The 21,230-nt window shown below is 45.1% G+C and overlaps 1 protein-coding gene across 9 annotated transcripts in view; it reads left to right on the forward strand.

Moving 5' to 3' along the window:
* The first annotated feature begins 19,169 nt into the window (after positions 1-19,169).
* dst (dystonin) overlaps positions 19,170-21,230 on the forward strand; it is a 471,716-nt gene continuing 469,655 nt past the window's right edge. For 4 of the 9 annotated variants that reach the window (XM_078399035.1, XM_078399034.1, XM_078399037.1 and 1 more), the window contains exons 1-2: positions 19,586-19,668; positions 20,272-20,501. In XM_078399035.1, coding sequence (XP_078255161.1) covers positions 20,321-20,501 — 181 coding nt within the window. In that variant the 5' untranslated portion in view covers positions 19,586-19,668; positions 20,272-20,320. Of the gene's footprint in view, positions 19,198-19,584; positions 19,669-20,271; positions 20,502-21,230 lie in introns of those variants that run through there. The other 5 variants (XM_078399030.1, XM_078399031.1, XM_078399033.1 and 2 more) reach the window with 3 other exon arrangements.

Below are 21,230 nucleotides of genomic sequence, written 5' to 3' on the forward strand. Positions count from 1 at the left end.
CCGCTCCTCCAACCCACGATCAACCCCGCCATCCGCGTTCACTGCGCCTGCGCCGCGCCGACTCTCCCACTGCCGCCAATCCCAGCCCGCCAGCCAGTCCCTGCTCCCCCAGTCACTGTGCCTGTGCCTGTGCGGCTGCCCGGCGCTGCCAGCCAGCCAGCCCACAGCTGGTGTCTGCCTCACAATGCGGACGGTGCGTGTGTTTGCCTGCATCAGCAGTGCTGCCCAACTTGGTCCCTGGCTGCACAGGTAGAGATGGTTTAGGAAAATTACATGCCAGCATTTTAAACTAAAATAACAATAACAATATCACCAGTAAATGCACAATGAGAAAGAGCGATTAATCTCCCCAGTCTGAAGAAGGGTCTCGACCCGAAACGTCGCCCATTCCTTCTCTCCTGAGATGCTGCCTGACCTGCTGAGTTACTCCAGCATTTTGTGAATAAATACCTTCGATTTGTACCACCATCTGCAGTTATTTTCTTAATTGCCCAGTAAATGGCCATATTTTCACTTTAATTACAGCAAGACTTGGTGTTTTTGCATCAATGTCTTTTTCTACAGTTTTCATCATTTTATTGCAGAATTTATGTGTAATTTACATATATAGTTTGTTTTTGTGTTTGTGTCAAAATGTCTGTGATGCAGCTGCAACAAGCAAGATTTTCATGATTTCATGCAAGGATTTGAACAAGTAATTGTCCAAATTATGATAGCTTTTGGTGCAATATTAAAATACATCCTTGGCTGGATGCAAAGAATAATGTGTCACTCATTTTCAGACAAAAACTTTCATCCCTGTAATTTATTTGGTGCATGTCTCTTAAAATAAAGTGTTTTAAAGTACTGCCCTGCAGATTATGAAACGCCGGAGCCAATTTCACATAAGTTCCAACATATAAGAACATACATTTTACATGCAACAATATAAAAATGACCAGCCAATTATTAATAATTTGGCTGTAAGATAATTATTGCATCAGGGAGACTCTCCTGTCTTCAGTGTAGTTTCATGGATTTTTTTTGCATTTATCTGGCAGAGTTGGTGGGAACTTACTTATACACCTGATCCAAAGGAGAGCAAGCATGACAATGCAACATTCTGTTGGTACTAAATTGCTTGCTGTATTTCCTACACAACAACGATGACAATAGAATTGGTACATGCATGCTTTTGACCACCCTCTGCCACAGCTCCTATTCATTCCATCTCAACCATCCTTCCATGAGTTCCACTTGTAGGGGTTTTGTTCCCTTTGCTCCACTTCGGGCCCAACTGCCCGAGTGATTCTCTCCCTTGTCGGTGGGTCAAACGGCCACCCCGGCCACCACTCCACTCGAGCGGTTCCCAAGAGAGAATACAAAAGGGAGAGTGGCCGTTTCGAGGCACCCGGATTCCCCTGGGTTCTAGACCTCGGAATTATGGTGGGATATGATAAAAGGTTGACTTGACCAGAGCGTGCTGATGAGAGAAAACAGAAACCCAGACGGACTCAAAGCGAGTCTAAAATGTACAGGCTTTATTAAACAAATGGAAAATCAAATCTCACCAATACTACATAACACGTGACAAAACTTATGCTTTAAACTAAGACTATGGAAAGAAAATCATCGGGCATGTCGTAAAAACTTACTTTATACAATTTAATTACAAATACACACCCCCCCTCTCCTCTCAACCTCTATCCTATTTCGGGAACTTCACCAGGTCGTCTGGGGTACTTAGATTGATGCAGGGTCAGGAGCCGTCCAACAGAGCAGCCAAAAACCAAGAAGGGGCCTCTTCTCTTGCTTGCTTGCCTGCTCCCCTTTTTCTACCCGAGAGTTTCTCCCTTGAAAACTCCCAGGTGATCCTCTGGACAAAAGGGTCTTTTGATGATTGCCAGTTTCGATCTGGCATGAACAATAGGCTTCCGATGATAATGGGTTTGCTGATGTCACGATGCATCGGCCTAATCGTTATTCCATCACCTGGATGGGCTCCCATTGTCCCGATGGATGGACCATTTACAATGGTGATTGTCTTGCTGCTGGGCTATTCACCCCCGTCTGCTGGGCTCCGTTCCTTCCTTTGTCTTTCCAAGGTAATCTCGTTATCTCTGTCCCGGCCTTTCCTGTTCTCACCACTCGCATAGTCATGTGGCGGCTCAGGCCCACAGACAGGCTTTGAACTTGTTCTTTCTTTGTGATCCCTTGGGGGGCTGTTTGTGTTTTTGCAGCCAGCATGTCTGTTTTAAAAAATGTCCAGGTCCTTATTCCCGAGTTCTTCCATCATTTTGGAGGATTTGCCCCAATAACTTACACACTCACTAAACCACAGTCAGAGTTTCAATGTAACACTCTGCTCTTTTGTTTCAGCCATCAAACCTTATAATTTTTTTCTAAAACATTTTTATGTTTTGCACGTAAAAAGGCTATTGCTAACTCTCGACTCGATAACAACTATACCAATTTTTCCACTGCCCTTACTCTAACCTATCATCTTCTGAACGCAGTGTTCCATTCACCAAACAGTAACCCCAGCATTAACATCAAAGCTGTTGACAAAGGTGGAGTTGCTGGGGTATCAGTTCATTGACATCTCATAAGTCCCTCTGGACCATGACGCCACCCTTGAATATCAGCCAAACAGACACTGACCTAATTTGTAGAAACAAGGAACTACAGATGCTGGTTTACGAAAAAGACCAAAAGTGCTGGAGTAACTCGATGCCTCAGACAGAATTTCTGAGGAACATTGATAGGTGACATTTCGGGTCGGGACCCTTCTTCAGACTGACTTTGGAGATTTAGACTTTGGAAATACAGCATAGATAAAGGCCCTTCAACCCACCGAGTCCACACTGACCAGCGATCACCCCGAACACTAACACTATCCTACACACTAGAGACAATTTACAATTTTTACCAAAGCCAATTAACCTACAAACCTGTACGTCTTTGAAGTGTGGGAGGAAACCAGAGCACCCAGAGGAAACCCACGCAGCCACAGGGAGAAAGTACAAATTCCGTACAGACCGCACCCGTAGTCAAGATCAAAGCCGGGTCTCTGGCTCTGTAATGCAGCAGCTCTACCGCTGCATCACCATGCCGCCCTTATTGTTGGGGGAAGCGAGGGGAAAAGCTGGGAGGAGGGGCAGGATAAAGCCTCGCAGCTAATAGCTTGATACAGGTGAGCGTTTTTCTTTGGTTGGCAGATGGTTGAATAAAGGCCAGAGGTAAAAAGACAGAAGGTGTCTTTTGTCCTCCGCCCATCCCATCTCTCCCTTCCCTCTGGCTTTACATTTCTCTCCTTATTTGACTCCAGTTCATCTCAAGCATCTGTCACTTTCTCCACCCATCTGCCAGTGAAAAGCTTTTTGTTGTGTGCTATACCAGTCAATGGAAAAATCAGACAAGATCACAATCAAGTATAGTGTATACTACAGTGTATAGATGCAGGCTAAAGGGTATAACATTTAGTGCAAGATAAAATCCAACAAAGGTCTCCAATGAGGTAGATGGGAGGTCCCTGAATCTGGAGCTGTATGCTTTCAAGCTTCTGTACCTCTTGCCTGATGGGAGAGGGGAGGAGGGAGGGGAGGAGGTTGAGACTGCTCCTTGATTATGCTGGTAGCCTTGCCGAAGCAGTATGCAGCGTAAATGGAGTCCATGGAAGGGTGGTTGTTTCCGTGATAGTCTGGGCTGTGTCAACTCTCTGCAATTTCTTGTAATCTACAGGCCCCCAAACAGTAACCTGGACATAGGGTGCAAGTTGAATCAAGAGATTAAATTGGCATGTCGCAAAGGTATTGCTACAGTGGTTATGGGAGATTCCAACAATGCAGGTAGACTGGGAAAATCAGGTTGGTACTGGACCCCAAGAAAGGGAGTTTGTGCAGTGCCTCCGAGATGGATTCTTAGAGCAGCTTGTACTGGAGCCTACCAGGGAGAAGGTAACTCTGGATGTAGTGTTGTGTAATGAACCGGATTTGATAAGGGAACTCAAGGTAAAAGAGCCATTAGGAGGTAGTGATCATAATATAATACGTTTTCATCTACAATTTGAGCGAGAGAAGGGAACATCGGAAGTGTCAGCACTACAGTTGAGCAAAGGAGACTATGGAGGCATGAGGGAGGAGCTGGCCAGAGTTGACTGGAAAGAGACCCTAGCAGGGAAGACGGTGGAACAACAATGGCAGGTATTTCTGGGAATAATAAAGAAGGTGCAGGATCAGTTCATTCCAAAAAGGAAGAAAGATTTTAAGGGGAGTAAGAGGCGACCGTGGCTGACAAGGGAAGTCAAGGACAGTATAAAAATAAAAGAGAAGAAGTATAACATAGCAAAGATGAGCGGAAAGCCAGAGGATTGGGACTCTTTTAAAGAGCATCAGAAGATAACTAAAAAGGCAATTCGGGGAGAAAGGATGAGGTACGAAGGTAAGCTAGCCAAGAATATAAAGGAGGTTAGTAAAAGCTTCTTTCGGTAAGTGAAGAGGAAAAAATTGTTAGGACAAATGTGGGTCCCTTGAAGACAGAAGCAGGTGAATTTATTATGGGGAACAAGGAAATGGCAGACAAGTTGAACAGGTACTTTGGATCTGTCTTCACTAAGGAAGACACAAACAATCTCCCAGATGTTCTAGAGGCCAGAGATCCCAGGGAGACGGAGGAACTGAAGGAAATTCACATTAGAGAGGAAAAGGTGTTGGGTAGACTGATGGGACTGAAGGTTTAGAAATCCCTGGGGCCTGATGGTCTGCATCCCAGGGTACTTAAGGAAGTGGCTCTAGAAATCGTGGACGCATTGGTGATCATTTTCCAATGTTCTATAGATTCAGGATCAGTTCCTGTGGATTGGAGGGTAGCTAATGTTATCCCACTTTTTAAGAAAGGAGGGAGAGAGAAGACAGGAAATTATAGACCAGTTAGTCTGACATCAGTGGTGGGGAAGATGCTGGAGTCAATTATAAAAGATGAAATAGCGGCACATTTGGATAGCAGAAACAGGATCATTCCGAGTCAGCATGGATTTACGAAAGGGAAATCATGCTTGAATAATCTTTTGGATTTTTTTGAGGATGTAACTAGGAAAATGGACAAGGGAGAGCCAGTGGATGGAGTATACCTGGACTTTCAGAACGTCTTCGATAAGGTCCCACATAGGAGATTAGTGGGCAAAATTAGAGCACATGGTATTGGGGATAGGGTACTGACGGTTAGAAAATTGGTTGACAGACAGGGAACAAAGTGTAGGGATTAACAGGTCCCTTTCAGAATGGCAGGCAGTGACTAGTGGGGTACCGCTAGGCTCAGTGCTGCGATTGCAGCTATTTACAATATACATTAAGGACTTAGATGAAGGGATTAAAAGTAACATTAGCAAATTTGCAGATGACACAACGCTGGGTGGCAGTGTGAACTGTGAGGAGGATGCTATGAGGATGCAGGGTGACTTGGACAGGTTGTGTGAGTGGGCAGATGCAGTTTAATGTGGATAAATGTGAGGTTATCCAGTTTGGTGGTAAGAACAGGAAGGCAGATTATTATCTGAATGGTGTCAAGTTAGGAAAAGGGGAAGTACAACAAGATCTGGGTGTCCTAGTTCATCAGTCACTGAAATTAAGCATGCAGATACAGCAGGTAGTGAAGAAAGCTAATGGAATGATGGCCTTCATAACAAGAGGAGTTGAGTATAGGAGTAAAGAGGTCCTTCTGCAGGTGTACAGGGCCCTAGTGAGACCGCACCTGGAATATGTGTGCGGTTTTGGTCTCCAAATTTGAGGAAGGATATTCTTACTATTGAGGGAGTGCAGCATAGGTTCACAAGGTTAATTCCCGGAATGGCGGGACTGTCGTACGTTGAATGACTGGAGCGACTGGGCTTGTATACTCTGAATTTAGAAGGATGAGGAGATCTTATTGAAACATATAAGATTATTAAGGGATTGGACACGCTAGAGGCAGGAAACACGTTCCCGATGTTGGGGGAGTCCTGAACCAGGGACCACAGTTTAAGAATAAGGGGTAGGCCATTTAGACCAGAGATGAGGAAAAACCTTTTCACTCAGAGAGTTGTGAAGCTGTGGAATTCTCTGCCTCAGAGGGGAGGCCAATTCCCTGAATGCTTTCAAGAGAGAGTTAGATAGAGTTCTTAATGATAGCGGAGTCAGGGGATATGGGGAGAAGGCAGGAACGGGGTACTGATTGTGGAGGATCAGCCATGATCACGGTGAACGATGGTGCTGGCTCGAAAGGCCGAATGGCCTACTCCTGCACCTATTGTCTATTGTCTATCTTGGATGGAGCTGTTCTCATGACCATGCTGTAATGTATCCAGATTAAATGCTTTCTAAGGCACATCTATAGAAATTGGTTGGGGTTATTGGAGACCTTCTAAGGAAGTAGATGCAAAAAGCTGGAATAACTCAGCGGGATAGGCAGCATCTCTGGAGAGAAGGAATGGGTGACTTTTTGGGTCGAAATCTTTCTTCTGAAGAAGGGTCTTGACCCAAAACGTCACCCATTCCGTCTCTCCAGAGATGCTGCCTGTCCCGCTGAGTTACTCCAGCTTTTTGTGTCTATGGTTTAAACCAGCATCTATAGTTCCTTCCAACACAAGAAAGTAGATGCTTTGGTGTGCTTTCTTGACACCATGCCTTTCTGCTTCGATGTGCTGGTCTCGGACATATTGCTGGTGATATTTATTCCTAAGAACTTGAAGCTTTCGAACATCTCTGCTTTGGTGCCATCATTGCAGGACACATAGGACAACTCCTGAAAATGTAAACATTGTGTAAGCTTGTTTCCCATAACTTTTTGCACCGACATGAGCAGTGGTTGCACAGACATGTCATTCGTAACAGTGCAAATACTGTACACCTTGTATAAATTTTATGCATTCAGTTTAGTTAAGTTTAGACGTACCGCATTTGGACATGCAAATTATTCCCCTTTCATCTGCCTGTGTATTGTCAGCTCAAGATGTTCACTCTCCTACAGGTTAAAGGGCTCCACCTACAGGTCCAGAGCTGCACGACAGGGTGGACCAGATAAATCACTGATTTTTAAATTCTCTCAAGACAACACAATTTAATTTGTGCCCCGCAAAGAATGTTTTTTTAATTTTTATTTCCCCAGGAACATATACATTCCAACATAAACTGTCATATACCAAGCAGCCATCTTGGTCAGCATAGTTGAGTTTGGTCGGAGGGTCTGTTTTTGTGCTGCATAACTTAAGAATAAGGGGTAGGCCATTTGGAACTGAGACGAGGAAAAACTTTTTCAGTCAGAGAGTTGTGAATCTGTGGAATTCTCTGCCTCAGAAGGCAGTGAAGGCCAATTCTCTGAATGCATTCAAGAGAGAGCTAGATAGAGCAGGGCCGTTTTTACAGCATTATGGGCCCCCGGGCAAAGCAGTGTACTGGGGCCCCTACCGTTACTCTCCCCCACCCCCCTTTCCCTACCAACCCCCCCCCCCTGTCGTGCCGGCGAAAAGCACTTACCGAAAAGCACTTAGCGATGGACTTAGGGTGCTACATTGTTGTGAAAAGCACTTACAGATCGCTGTGAGAAGCACTTAGGGACCGCAAAAGGTTGCGAAAAAAGCACTTATTGAACCTACATTTTTAAAGTAGTATTTATTTATTGCAAGTCACTTAACATACACAGATCAGCATGGGGCCCCTATGCTCGTGGGCCCCCGGGCAAGTGCCCATCAGGCCCATGCGTTAAGACGGCCCTGAGATAGAGCTCTTAAGGATAGCGGAGTCAGGGGGTATGGGGAGAAGGCAGGAACGGGGTACTGATTGAGAATGATCAGCCATGATCACATTGAATGGCGGTGCTGGCTCAAAGGGCCGAATGACCTCCTCCTGCACCTATTGTCTATTGTCTATTGACTCGATGACACTGTACCAAGCAACCATTCCAAAGGCACATGCATCACTCTACACAGTCCAGGAGGTATAAAGATTAAATGGAATAGTGCAAGGGGCTTTGGTTATTCAGAGAGAATGAAAAAAAAACACAATTTAAAGAAACAGGCAAAAAAACAAGAGGCAAAATGGGAAGATTTTACTGTACAGCCCTCCACATCATCGAAAGCATCAACATGAAGCATTGGGTCAAGAGGGCGGCATCTGTCATCAAGGATCCCTGCCATCCAGGCCATGCCCTCTTCTCACTGCTAGCATTGGCCAGGAGGTACAGAAGCCTGACGTCCCATACCACCAGGTTCAGGAACAGCTACTTTCCTACAACTATCAGGTTCTTGATCTGCCCTGCACAACCCTAATGTTACCTCGACAACGGAAAACAGCGGCTGTCTTTTGAAAAACAGTGGACTTGTTTTCCAAATTGTGTTTTACACTAATATCTTGTTTCCCGACAATCTGGTTTATTTTCACTGTATAATTTATGTATTTGTGTATTGTCTATGTGCCCGTGATGCTGCTGCCAGCAGGATATTCATTGTACCTGTACCACACCATACCTGTGCATATCACAGTAAACTCAACTTGGCCTGGTTCAAAAAGAGGCCATTTGGCAACTAAATAAATCTGTCTTGAAAGAAAGGAGTTCTTTATTTCATCATTTCATGGGATGTGGACATCAGAGTAAAGCTGGTATTCATTAGTCAACTCAAATGCCTTTGAAATGAGAATATGTTAAAGTCATGTTTGAATCAACCACACTATTGTGGGTCTGGAGTCATATTTCACCCCTTTAAGGTAACAACAGCAGATTTCTCACCATAAAGGAAATTAAAGAACAAATTGTCTTGGTTTCAAAGCAGAAATCCAATCGTTCCATCATCACCATTAGAGTTAGTAGCATTTTTTTCCAAATTAATTTCAATATTTTAAATGCCTCAGCTTGTTGTGGGTCCTGGTTTCATAAGTCCAAGGTGACAGCACAGCTCTTTGAATTTAAACACATATGCCCTCACATGCTCACATACAAAGAGAGAAAGTATATCACAAAGAGGTGCTAAACAGAAACTCAATGTGAAAAAGAAAAATGTCTTGAATTGACAGACCACTGGCAAGAGCTCCCAATATTTGAATATTCAGTCGTCTTTTACGTAATCGGGTTGGTATAAATCCATCGTGAATTTTATCCTGAGGATTAATAGGAATCCCATCTGCTTCATTGACAGCAATGCCAAACAGTACATGGGTTTAACTCCTAAAATCCTGACATCTATTTATTGGTTAAATTGTTCAGTCGCATTCGTGCTGATTCTTTGCATTCAGTCACAGCTGGGATTAATTGCACTGAAATTTGAAATTGGTCATTAAGTCCCTAGAATGGATCAAGGTTGAGCCATTGGATCTCTGTGAGTTTTCACCAATCTCGTGGCTGTTGCTTATGAGTAAGTGGTAGCAATAAGAAACGATGCAGTATTTCACTGGGCTTTATCCCATTCTCATCTGGTGATGACACATGCCGTCATTTAACCGAGAAACAGAAACTCGAGCTGATTTCATTCTCTTTCCAGGCAGTTGGGATTAGAAAGCACAGTCCGTGCTGTCAGTTCTGCAAATCCTTCCAGTTCTGTGTCGTTCACAGATCCTCTCAGTCTGGACCGACAGAAGCAGCTGGATTTGAAGGTAAATTCTTGGCCTTTTTTAAAAGGGAAATACATGTAAGTAAATAAATAGGGTTTTATAAATTGCCTTTGGTAGGTAGGGAGTGGATTGAAAGTGGGTTAGCATAGAACTAGTGTGAATGGGTGACCCATTGTTGGTATGGACTCAGTCATAGAGTCATATAGTGATACAGTGTGGAAACAGGCCCTTCGGCCCAACTCGCCCACACCGGCCAACAATGTTCCAGCTACACTTGACCCACTTGCCTGCACTTGGTCCATATCCCTCCAAACCTGTCCTATCCACGTACCTGTGTGACTGTTTCTTAAATGATGGGATAGTCCCAGCCTCAACTACCTCTTCTGGCAGCTTATTCCATACACCCACCACCCTTTGTGTGAAAAATGTACCCCTCAGATTCCTATAAAATCTTTTCCCCCTTCACCTTTAACCTATGTCCTGTGGTCCTCGATTCCCCTACTCTGGGCACAAGACTCCATGCATCTACCCGATCTATTCCTCTCATGATTTTGTACACCACTATAAGATCATCCCTCATCCTCCTGTACTCCATGGAATAGAGACCCAGCCTACTCAACCTCTCCCTAAAGCTCACACCCTTTAGTCCTGGCAACATCCTTGTAAATCTTTTCTGAACCCTTTCAAGCTTGACAATATCTTTCCTATAATATGGTGCCCAGAACTGAACACAATATTCTAAATACGGTCTCACCAATGTCTTATACAACTGCAACATGACCTCTCAACTTCTATAGTCAATACTCTGACTGATGAAGGCCAAAGTACTAAAAGCCTTTTTGACCACCTTATCTACCTGCGACTCGACCTTCAAGGAACCTTGCACCTGTACTCCTAGATCCCTCTGCTCTACAACACGACCCAGAGGCCTACCATTTACTGTGTAGGTCCTGCCCTTATTCAACATCCCAAAATGCAACTCACACTTTTCTGTATTAAATTCCATCAACCATTCCTCCGCCCACCTGGCCAATCGATCCAGATCCTGCTGCAATCTTTCACAACCATCTTCACTATCTGCAAAACCACTAACTTTTGTATCATCAGCAAACTTGCTAATCTTGCCTCATGTTCTCATCCAAATCATTTGATGTAGATGACAAACAGTAATAGGCCCATTACCAAACCATGAGGCACACCACTAGTCACAGGCCACCAGTCCGAGAAGCAACCTTCCACCATCACCCTCTGCTTCCTTTCATGGAGCCAATATGTTATCCATTCAGCTATCTCTCCTTGGATCCCATGCGATCTAATTTTCCAGAGCAGCCTACCTTGCGGAACCTCGTCGAATGCCTTACTGAAGTCTATGTACACAACATCTACAGCTCAGCCCTCATCAACCTTTTTGCTCACGTCTTCAAAAAAATCAATCAGATTTGTGAGTCACGACCTCCCACGTACAAAACCATGCTGACTATCCCTAATCAGCCATTGCCCATCCAAATACCTGTATAACCTATCCCTCAGAATACTCTCTAGTAACTTTCCAACTACAAATGTTAAGGTCACTGGCCTATAGTTCCCAGCATTTTTCCTGCAGCCCTTCTTGAATAGAGGCACAACATTTGCCACCCTCCTGTCTTCTGGCACCTCTCCTGTATTTAAGGACGACTCGTAAATTTCAACCAGGGCTCCCGCAATTTCCTCTCTAGTTTCCCACAATGTCCTCAGATATATCAGATCAGGCCCTGGAGATTTGTCTACCTTCAAACGCGACCGTACCTTCAGTACTTCTTCGACGGTAACCCTGACTCCTCTCAAGTCACTTCCAGTGACTGCTCCAATTTTCTCCGTCCTACTGTCTTTCTCCTCGGTAAATACAGAGGAGAAATACTCATTTAGTACCTTGCCCATCTCTCAGGGCCGTCTTAACGCATGGGCCTGATGGGCACTTGCCCGGGGGCCCCATGCTGATCTGTGTATGTTAAGTGACTTGCAATAAATAAATACTACTTTAAGAATGTAGGTTCAATAAGTGCTTTTTTCGCAACATTTTCAGTGCTTCTCACAGCGATCTGTAAGTGCTTTTCGCAACAATGTAGCACCCTAAGTCCATCGCTAAGTGCTTTTCGGTAAGTGCTTTTCGCCGGCACGACAGGGGGGGGCTGGTAGGGAAAGGGGGTGGGGGAGAGTAACGGTGGGGGCCCCAGTACACTGCTTTGCCCGGGGGCCCATAATGCTGTAAAAACGGCCCTGCCATCTCTGTGGCTCCACACAGAGGTGACCGTTTTGATTTCTGAGAGATCCCACTCTCTCTCTAGTTTCCCTTTTCCCCGAATAGCCGAAGGGCCTATTTCCATGCTGTATCTTCCAAACTATATACAGAAGCAGGTGCAGACCATTCAGCCCTTGCTGTCCACCATTCATTAATATCACTGCTGGTTATTTAATTCAATGCCATTTTCCAGAATCAACCCTACATCTTTTGGCACAAAGTGCTGGAGCAACTCAGCACGCAGCATCTCTAGAGGACACGGATAGGTGATGTTTCGGGTCGGGACCCTTCTTCAGGCTTCATGTTTTTGACTGCCATCCGGAGCAATTATTATAATTGAAAAGGGACGTGCTGAGATGGCTCACCAGATTAATTCCTCGAATGAGTGGTTTGCCCTTCAGTGAGAGATAAAGTCACAAGAGTTTGGAAGAACAAGAGTACCATTTGCTTTTCAGCCATCGCTTCTAGATCTTGATAAAGACCCAAAGACTCTTTACAAAACCCATTTCATGCCAAGAAAGATTCGATACCCGAGTCTTCTCAGACCATGTACCCTTTTGAATTGCTCCTCTCGTACTTGGATCTTGGACCATGGGGTTTCCAAATGATACCAGTGCTTCTTGCTTCAGTCTGAAGAAGGGTCTCGACCCGAAATGTCACCCATTCCTTCTCTCCCGAGACGCTGCCTGATCTGCTGAGTTACTCCAGCATTTTGTGAATAAATACCTTCTTGGGTTTTGACTGAAATGATAGAAATAAAACAAAAGGATAATGCCAAACTAATTCAGTTTGCAAAACTCCAGAGGCGTAACTCAAGCTGCACCTTCTGCACTCACTTTGGACCCCAGCTCATATTCAACCCTAATTTAACCAGTAGCCAATCTATCGGTTGGCTGCCGAAAAATCAGATGCTGGAGTAGTTGAGTTTTACTGCTCATGGAGACAGCATTGTTCTCCTTGAGAACCCTAAGAGGATGGTTCAAAATTAAATGTTCTTGTCAGAGTTATTAAGGAGTTGTATAACATCTCCACGTGGTGCCAGCAAGTGATTGCTGTGAACATCAAAGTGTTGGTTCATTAATATGGCTGAGCACCTAACACCTAAACTATAGATGTTACTCTTATAAACTCCAGTTATTGTTGCACGATAAGCATACCACATATCTCCCTCCTCTGAAAAGAATATACCAGCGCGACATGTGAAAATACAATATGGAGACGAACTGTTTACAGAGGCAGGAGGGTCAGTAATGAGGACATGATCAAGATAATTGGCAAAATAATGAGGATAGATACATTTTGCAGGTAAATTTTGATCTGAGATTTGAATATCCATTAGGCTATTAAACACTACAACCTCCGACTAAGCTCCAAACTACATGGACTTGGGAGCATTGTTTTTGTCTTTGTACAATTATTGTTCGTTTTTTTATATACTGAACTAATTTGTTGTTTATTATAATCTTTACAGAGTACTATTTTTACATATCTGTTGTACTGCTGCAAGAAAGAGTTTCATTGTTCCGTTGACAATAAAACACATTTGATTCTTGACTCCCTTGGGAGCAGATTTAATATCAAGCAAAAGAAGGTAATTCAATCAACATAAACGGGGAATAATCGGCTGAGCGATAGGGAAGAGCAGGATGAGGGTAACTGGAAGTAGACACAAAATGTTGGAGTAACTCAGCGGGACAGGCAGCAACTCTGGAGAGAAGGAATGGGTGACATTTCGGGTTGAGAAAGGTCTTCCAAAGGGCCCACACTGGCTCAATGGGCTGAATGACCTCAAGTTGCACTCAAAGATATTGTCATACTACATAAGAAAATAACTGCAGATGCTGGTACAAATCGAAGGTATTTATTTCACAAAATGCTGGTGTAACTCACCAGGTCAGGCAGCATCTCAGGAGAGAAAGAAGGGGTGACGTTTCGGGTCGAGACCCTTCTTCAGACTGAATAATATTGCCATACTATGTATCTTTTGGGAACTTGGGCATCAGGGTCACGCCTAGAATGTAATGTGTTTCTGTGTTGAGACATAACAGAAGCATGGTGAAGTTGTGTAGTGGTGAATGAAATGTCAATCAAATAGGCTGCTTTACAGGTGGTATTACAAGTGTTTTCAATATTTAAAGTGTCATAGCACTTCCTGAAGTAATATTTGTTTCATCGTGCAAACATTGCACTCTGCAATTACCAAAGTCCTACATGCCAGCAGGTAAATATACCTAAGATTCTTAGGAATGCTTGATCCATGACTATTCAAAGTGGAGAAGGAGCATTTGGGATGCTATCAAAAACTGCAGATCCATGCATCGGGGACACACAGAGGCCCTGCAGAAAGCATGTGTGACCAGACAAGCTCCCCACTTGCCCACTCGTGCCCTTTCTGTGGAAGAACACATGGACCGACATGGTCCTCATCATCCAACTGGGAACCAGGTGGGAAGGATGTGAAACCTTTGGAAAGGGTGCAGAGAAGGTTTACCAGAATGATGCCTGGTTTAGAGGGTATTAGCTACAAAGAATGATTGGACAGACTTGGAATGTTTTCCCTAGAACACCAGAGGTTGAGGGGACACCTGATCGAATTAGATAAAATTATGAGAGGCATAGATGTGGTCGACAGTCAAAACCTTTCTCCCAGGATGGAAATATCAATTCATATCAATATAATATCAATTACTAGAGAGCATAACTTTGAGATGAGAGGGGCAGAATTTAAAGGAGAATTTAAAGGAATTTAAAGGAGCAAGCTTTTTACACAGAGGGTGGTGGGACCCTGGAATGCACCGCCGGGTGTGTTGGTGGAGGCAGGTATGATAGTGGCATTTAAGGAGTTTTTAGATTGGCACATGGATACGCAGGGGGTGGAGGAATATGGATTAGATGCAAGCTGATAAGAATTTGCTACAGACATTGTGGGCTGAAGGGCCTGTTCTTGAGCTGTACTGCTCTATGTTCTATGTAACCCACAAAACCATACTGGAATCAACTCATCCTCGACTCCAAGGGACTGTCCGAGAAGAAAAACCCGATATGGAACAGGAGGGGGCAATTTATCCTCTCAAAACTGTCCTGCCTTTCAAATAGGCCACAGTTTAAGAATAAGGGGTAGGCCATTTAGAACTGAGAAGAGGAAAAACTTTTTCAGTCAGAGAGTTGTGAATCTGTGGAATTCTCTGCCTCAGAAGGCAGTGGAGGCCAATTCTCTGAATGCATTCAAGAGAGAGCTGGATAGAGCTCTTAAGGATAGCGGAGTCAGAGGGTATGGGGAGAAGGCAGGAACGGGGTACTGATTGAGAATGATCAGCCATGATCACATTGAATGGCGGTGCTGGCTCGAAGGGCCGAATGGCCTCCTCCTGCACCTATTGTCTATTGTCTATTGTCTAGACGTCTATTGGCGGCACGGTAGCGCAGCGGTAGAGTTGCTGCTTTACAACGAATGCAGCGCCGGAGACTCAGATTCGATCCTGACTACGGGTGCTGCACTGTAAGGAGTTTGTACGTTCTCCCCGTGACCTGCGTGGGTTTTCTCCGAGATCTTCGGTTTCCTCCCACACTCCAAAGACGTACAGGTATGTAGGTTAATTGGCTGGGTAAATGTAAAAATTGTCCCTAGTGGGTGTAGGATAGTGTTAATGTACGGGGATCACTGGGCGGCTCGGACTTGGTGGGCCGAAAAGGCCTGTTTCCGGCTGTATATATATGATATGATATGATATGATAGACCGGGGCTGATCTTAATCTTCCCAAGCCCCTCCTTGCATTCTTAATCCTTAATACTTCTGAAATGTTTCATTGATTTGTTTTTTGCCCTTAACAGTTTCTTTGTGTGAAGAAGTGCTTACTGACGTTATCCCGGGAAGATCTGTCTCCAGAGGGAAGGATCTGATCCCTTGTTCTGGATGCACTCACTGGTGGAAATAGTTCTTTTCGCTTTACATAAAATAGAGAAAAATCTTGAAAAATAGCAAAAAACTTCAAAATTCAAATCATCTTTTTTTTCTGACACTGAAATCGCCTTGTCTAAAATAAGGATATGACAATCATTTTTAAATTACATGGTTTGTAATTTAAAAATCATAGTCATATTCTTATTTTGGACAAGGATGTTATACCATGATAACACACTCAAATTAATTAGCTTTCAACTCCACCATTCAAATGTTTACTTAAGAAGTATTTTTATCTCAAAAGCCTGGGACTGGAGATATTTAGTATTTTTGCTCAGAGACTGAATTTGGATTTTGCATTCTTTGGATTTTGGTTGGTCTTTAAGCCCAGCAATTCTCTCCCTAAACCTTTCCAACTCTCTATCTCATCTCTCCTCCTGAAATCACCCACCCGACAAGCTTTCGAACCTGAAGTCATTTCACCGCGTTGTCAGTAGAAAATCACCATGTTGTAGATATGGGTGGTTACCGATCGATATGGGTTGGTTGAAAGGGTTATGACAATTGGTTTTTTTTTCTCCAATTTAAGATTTTGGTTAGCTTGAAAGAAATGTGAAAACACAGAAATTATAGCAGAAAAGGTTTGTAGGTTGATTGGTTTGATCAAATTGTAAATTTTCCCTAGTGTGTGTAGGCAGGCTAGTGTTAGAGTGTGGGGATTTGCAGGAAGGAACTGCAGATGCTGGTTTAAATGAAAGATTGACACAAAAAAGCTGGAGTAAATCAACAGGACTGGCAGCATCTCTGGAGAGAAGGAATGGGTGACTTTTTAGTTTGTGCCCCTTCTTCAGCCTGGTTGGCTGGATCGCTGATTGGCATGAACTCGGTGGGCCGAAGGGCCGGGTCCATGCTGTATATCAAAACTAAACTAAACTAAAGAAGGGCTCAAGTCATAGCTCTTTGACACAGTGCTGGCTTTTCATGCTGTGATCAAAGCTGAGTATTTTTCTCTATGACCTGAACGTTATACCTTCCTCTCTTTCAAATATTTATACATCTTATGCATTAGGAAGTGTAATGATCTCTACTTCAACATCTACCATCAGAAAGAACTCCATCTTACAATAATTCTAACACAGTCAAATTGCTTCTACCCTGTCCTTCCCCATTCTGAGGTGAACATTTAATAACCCTGCTTCAGTGTTCAGTAAGACCTTTTATGGCCAGTTTTCTGTCTGATCGCCATTATCCTTGATTCCTGTACTGTCGAGAATCAATTAGTGACTCTGTCTCTTTGAATGCCTAACTACCCAACATAATTTAGAGATCTTTACTCTTATGTAAATATATCATGGTTTAAATTTTTTTTTACCTCCATCACGTTTTCTTATGCTCTCTTCAAAAGGTATTGAAATACATTTGCTGGCTCAAAGCTGGCAATGCTTCCAATGAAATGACCAAGTCAAATCTAAGCCCTTTGCATACTCCTGTAGATAGTTAGAAGCACATATTTTCAAAACTAGTAATGTGGCTTGGGGTTAAAATAACCACACTGGTGGAATGTCTGACACATCACATGTCTACCTTCTATGGCGCAAAGCACTTCATGAAATCATAAGGTCATAAGTGATAGGAGCAGAATTAGGTCATTCGGCCTATCAAGTCTACTCAGCCATTCAGTCATGGCTGACCTATCTCTCGCTCATAACCCCATTCTCCTGCCTTCTCCCCATAACCTCCGAAACCTGTACTAATCAAGAATCTATCTATCTCTGCCTTACAAATATCTACTGATTTGGCATCCTTCTGTGGCAAATAATTCCACAGATTTGCCACCCTCTGAATAAAGAAATTCCTCCTCATCTCCTTCCTAAAAGAACGTCCTTTAACTCTGAGGCTATAACCTCGAGTCCTAGACTCTCCCACTAGTTGAAACATCCTCTCCGCATCCACTCTATCCAAGCACTTCTCCATACAAAGGCCAGCACCATTTTATAATTCACTCCCCAGACAAGATCTTGAGCAAGGGGTTAATTGGAAGTATATAAAACATGATTACAATTTGACAGGTTATTAAAGGTTAGTTTGGATGGTGGAAATATGAAGATCAATCATGATCTAATTGAATAGTGGACAGACTTGTCACTGGAGGGGATTGATTGTGTCCATGGGTCCTTATTGCCAACATTCTTGGGCCTTGAGCTGTAAGTGTCCACAATGACACACTTTGATTTGTTTCATTTAATATCAGGATAGAAGGCGCTGGGCCCACCTTTTCTAAATAGAATATTCAAAGTTCAATTGACTCAGCTTTCCGGTTCTTGAAATTCATTGACACTATCAGATAACACAAGGTGCATGCACTGAGGTCTATGAATGGGAAACGAAAAGAAAGGGGTTCCTGACAGGATATGATGAGGAAAGAGACTGGGAGACGGTCGAATTATTGACACACCGGTGTGCTAGTAAATAGGATTAGCATAGGGACCAAGAAAACAACTAAAACTGCAAATGTATGGGAAGGAACTGCAGATGCTGGTTTACACCGAAGATAGACACAAAGTGCTGGAGTAACTCCGCGAGTCAGCTAGCATCTCCAGAGAAAAGGAATAGGTGACCTTTCGGGTCGAAACCCTTCAACCTGAAACATCACCTGTTTCTTTTCTCCAGGGATGCTGCCTGACCCGCTGAGTTAAAACTGCAGATGTATGCACCATGAATGCTTTACTGCCTGAGTTCTTGCAGCACTTTCTGTTTAGTCTTGGTAGTGCAGCTTCATAGGACTATGGTTAGGCAACATTTTGAGTGTTGAGTGCAATTCCTGTCTCCCCTTTACAGGAAGGATGTGGAGGCTTTGGAGAGGGTGCATAAGAGATGTACCAGAATGCTGCCTGGATTAGTTGTAAGGAGAGGTTGGACAAACTTGGGATTGTTTTCTCTGGAAGATGGGAGGGACATAAATCAGGTAGACAGTCAGGACCGTTTTTTTCCCAGGGTGGAAATGTCACAGACGAGAGGGAATAGCTTTAACGTGAGAGGGGCAAAGTTCAAAGGAGATGTGTGGGGAAGGTTTTTTTTCCAGGAAGAATGGTGGCCGCCGCCAGGGGTGATGGTGGAGACAGATGCAATAGTGGCATCTTAGTCTTTTATATAGACATAAATACAGATGCAGGGAATGGAGGGGCATGGATCATGTGCAGGATGTTTGGCATCATGTCCCACACGGACAGTGTGGGCCGAATGGCCTGTTCCTTTGCTGTACAGATCTATGTTCGATGCGTGATGGCCGGCACAGTCACGGTGGGCCGAAGGGCCGGATTCAATGCTGTCTGACCCTGTGACTCGAATGGCTTGCTTCTTCTCTGCGGTAAATCCGCGTCTCCAGAAAATGATTGCTCATCTATTTGGGCTGGAATCATCAACTGAGCGTGCTGGGTGCTGGGGAGCTGGGAGCTGGGAGCAGGTCTTTTGATTTTCTATTTTTATACAGCATAAAACATAACTTCAAATGTTCGTGGTCAGCATGCGGATTAACTCTGAAGGTTTTGCAGCCCACCTGACCGCAATGTTTTATGTCACGTAACGTTGGTGTCTCTGTGCTCAACGCAAGGCTCTGCTGGGTAAATGAGATCGCTTTTCCCTTGCAGGGGGGGTATTGTTGTTGTTGTCCAAAGATGTATATTGTATTGTGTAGGGGATATTGGCGGGGGGAGGGGGAGGGGGGGAGAGAATGTGTCGAGATTACCCTCTTTCACTGCGGCAAGGGTTAAGTGGGAGATGCAATGCGTCTCTTGCAAATGCACCCTCTCCCGGTGTCACACCGGCTCCTGCGGGCGATGCGAGGAATGCTGTGCCTGATGTAAGGAGGCAAAGGGAAAGCGTGAGACACAATTCCTCCAAGTTGGGCTGCGAGACGTCACAGCCTGTGAGAACCGTAAGGAATCTGCCATGTTCCGGAATGGGACTGATTTACCATTAGGATTCAAACCCATCATCTCCACTGTGGCATCATCCTAACGTGAGGGCTCTGGATGTCTGGGGGAGTCCCTCTCTCTCTCTCCCCCACCCCACCCCCCCTCCCTCTCTCCCCCCCCCCCCCCCTCCCTCTCTCCTCTCTCTCTCTGTCCGTGGGTGGTACTTTCTCATTATGACCTGGGCATTTAAAGAATATATATAATAATGGCTGGGAAATCCGTCTGCAGTGTGCTGGATGGTGAAACAGCTGCTGTGCATCTTTGCTGACTCATGGGCTGGGAGTCCTGCACTTTTCTGTTGCCTCTCTCATCCCCCGCTCCCCGCTCTCCCCCCTCTTGCTTCGCACAGGTCCCAGGGTGGGGGGGGGGGGGCTGCAATGCGGGTATTAGGGGGGCTGCTAAAATGTCCACGCCCCTTCCTCTGTGAGTCCTTGGGAGATATGATATTAATTTTAGAGGGGGGGGGGGGGGAATAATAGTGCTTGATGAGGTCCGGTCAGTGACTGACATACGGACCCCCCCCCCCTCCCCTCCCCTCCCCTCCCCTTGATCTTCACATCCAGTCCAGTTGAAGTTGCTGCGGCGGGGAGTCGCGGCACTCGGCCACGCACCATGATAGCGGCGGCGTTCCTCGTCCTCCTCAAGCCCTACAGTGTCCAGTGCGTCCTGCTGCTGCTGCTGCTGGTCCTCGCCACCATCGCTACCATCTTGTTCTTCTGCTGCTGGCACCGCAAACTCCGCAAGGCTCGGCACCCCGTGAAGTCGGTGGGCTCGGGCCGATCCAAGAGCCGGGGTAAGCCGCCCTCCCATCCCATCTCCAACCAGCCCATCTCCTCTCCCACCGCCTCGTCCTCTTCCCCACATCAGCAACCCCCCTGCTGTTCCCACCACCGTTCACCATTTCCCTCTCCCTCTTCACCAAATCCCACGTCCTTCCTCCCACTTCTCCCCACCACCTTCCTTCTTCTCCCAGTCTGACCCATTCCCTCCCACCCCTCAATCTCTTTCATCTCCACCAGTTCCCTCTTCACCTCTTCTGACCTCCCAGCCCCGTGTCCAAATCCACTCCTCTTCCCCTTCCTCTCATTCCTTCATCTCAACCTCCAACGCCGTTCCCAGCCCCCTCTCATTCCTCCCCATCCAAGCCCTCCCCATCTCCCAATTCCATCATCCCCCAACCTATCCTCCCCATCACCCTCCCTTCCACCCCATTCCCTCAACTACCTCCCTAATCTTCCCTCATTCCTTCCCCGTCCAACCTCCTTCAGTCCCATCAGCGATCCCCACCGCTATCTCCCCCCCCCCACCCCCCCCCCACCCCCTCAGCAACTCGGCCCCCTTCCAGTCTCACCTCCAAGGTCCTCTGAAAAGTATTTTCTCTGTTAGAATTTAAAGTCAAATCCGGCGCATACAGATATATTGCCAACCTTCTCAGTGCTTTAGGTGCTGGCAAATTCCGGACTGCGGCAACAACACACGCCCTGATTTAAGAAGCTCCCAGTCGCTGGACTGTGTAAAGTTA

The sequence above is a fragment of the Rhinoraja longicauda genome, chromosome 5, assembly GCF_053455715.1.
Source record: "Rhinoraja longicauda isolate Sanriku21f chromosome 5, sRhiLon1.1, whole genome shotgun sequence".
In the NCBI taxonomy this organism is placed as follows: Eukaryota; Metazoa; Chordata; class Chondrichthyes; order Rajiformes; family Arhynchobatidae; genus Rhinoraja; species Rhinoraja longicauda.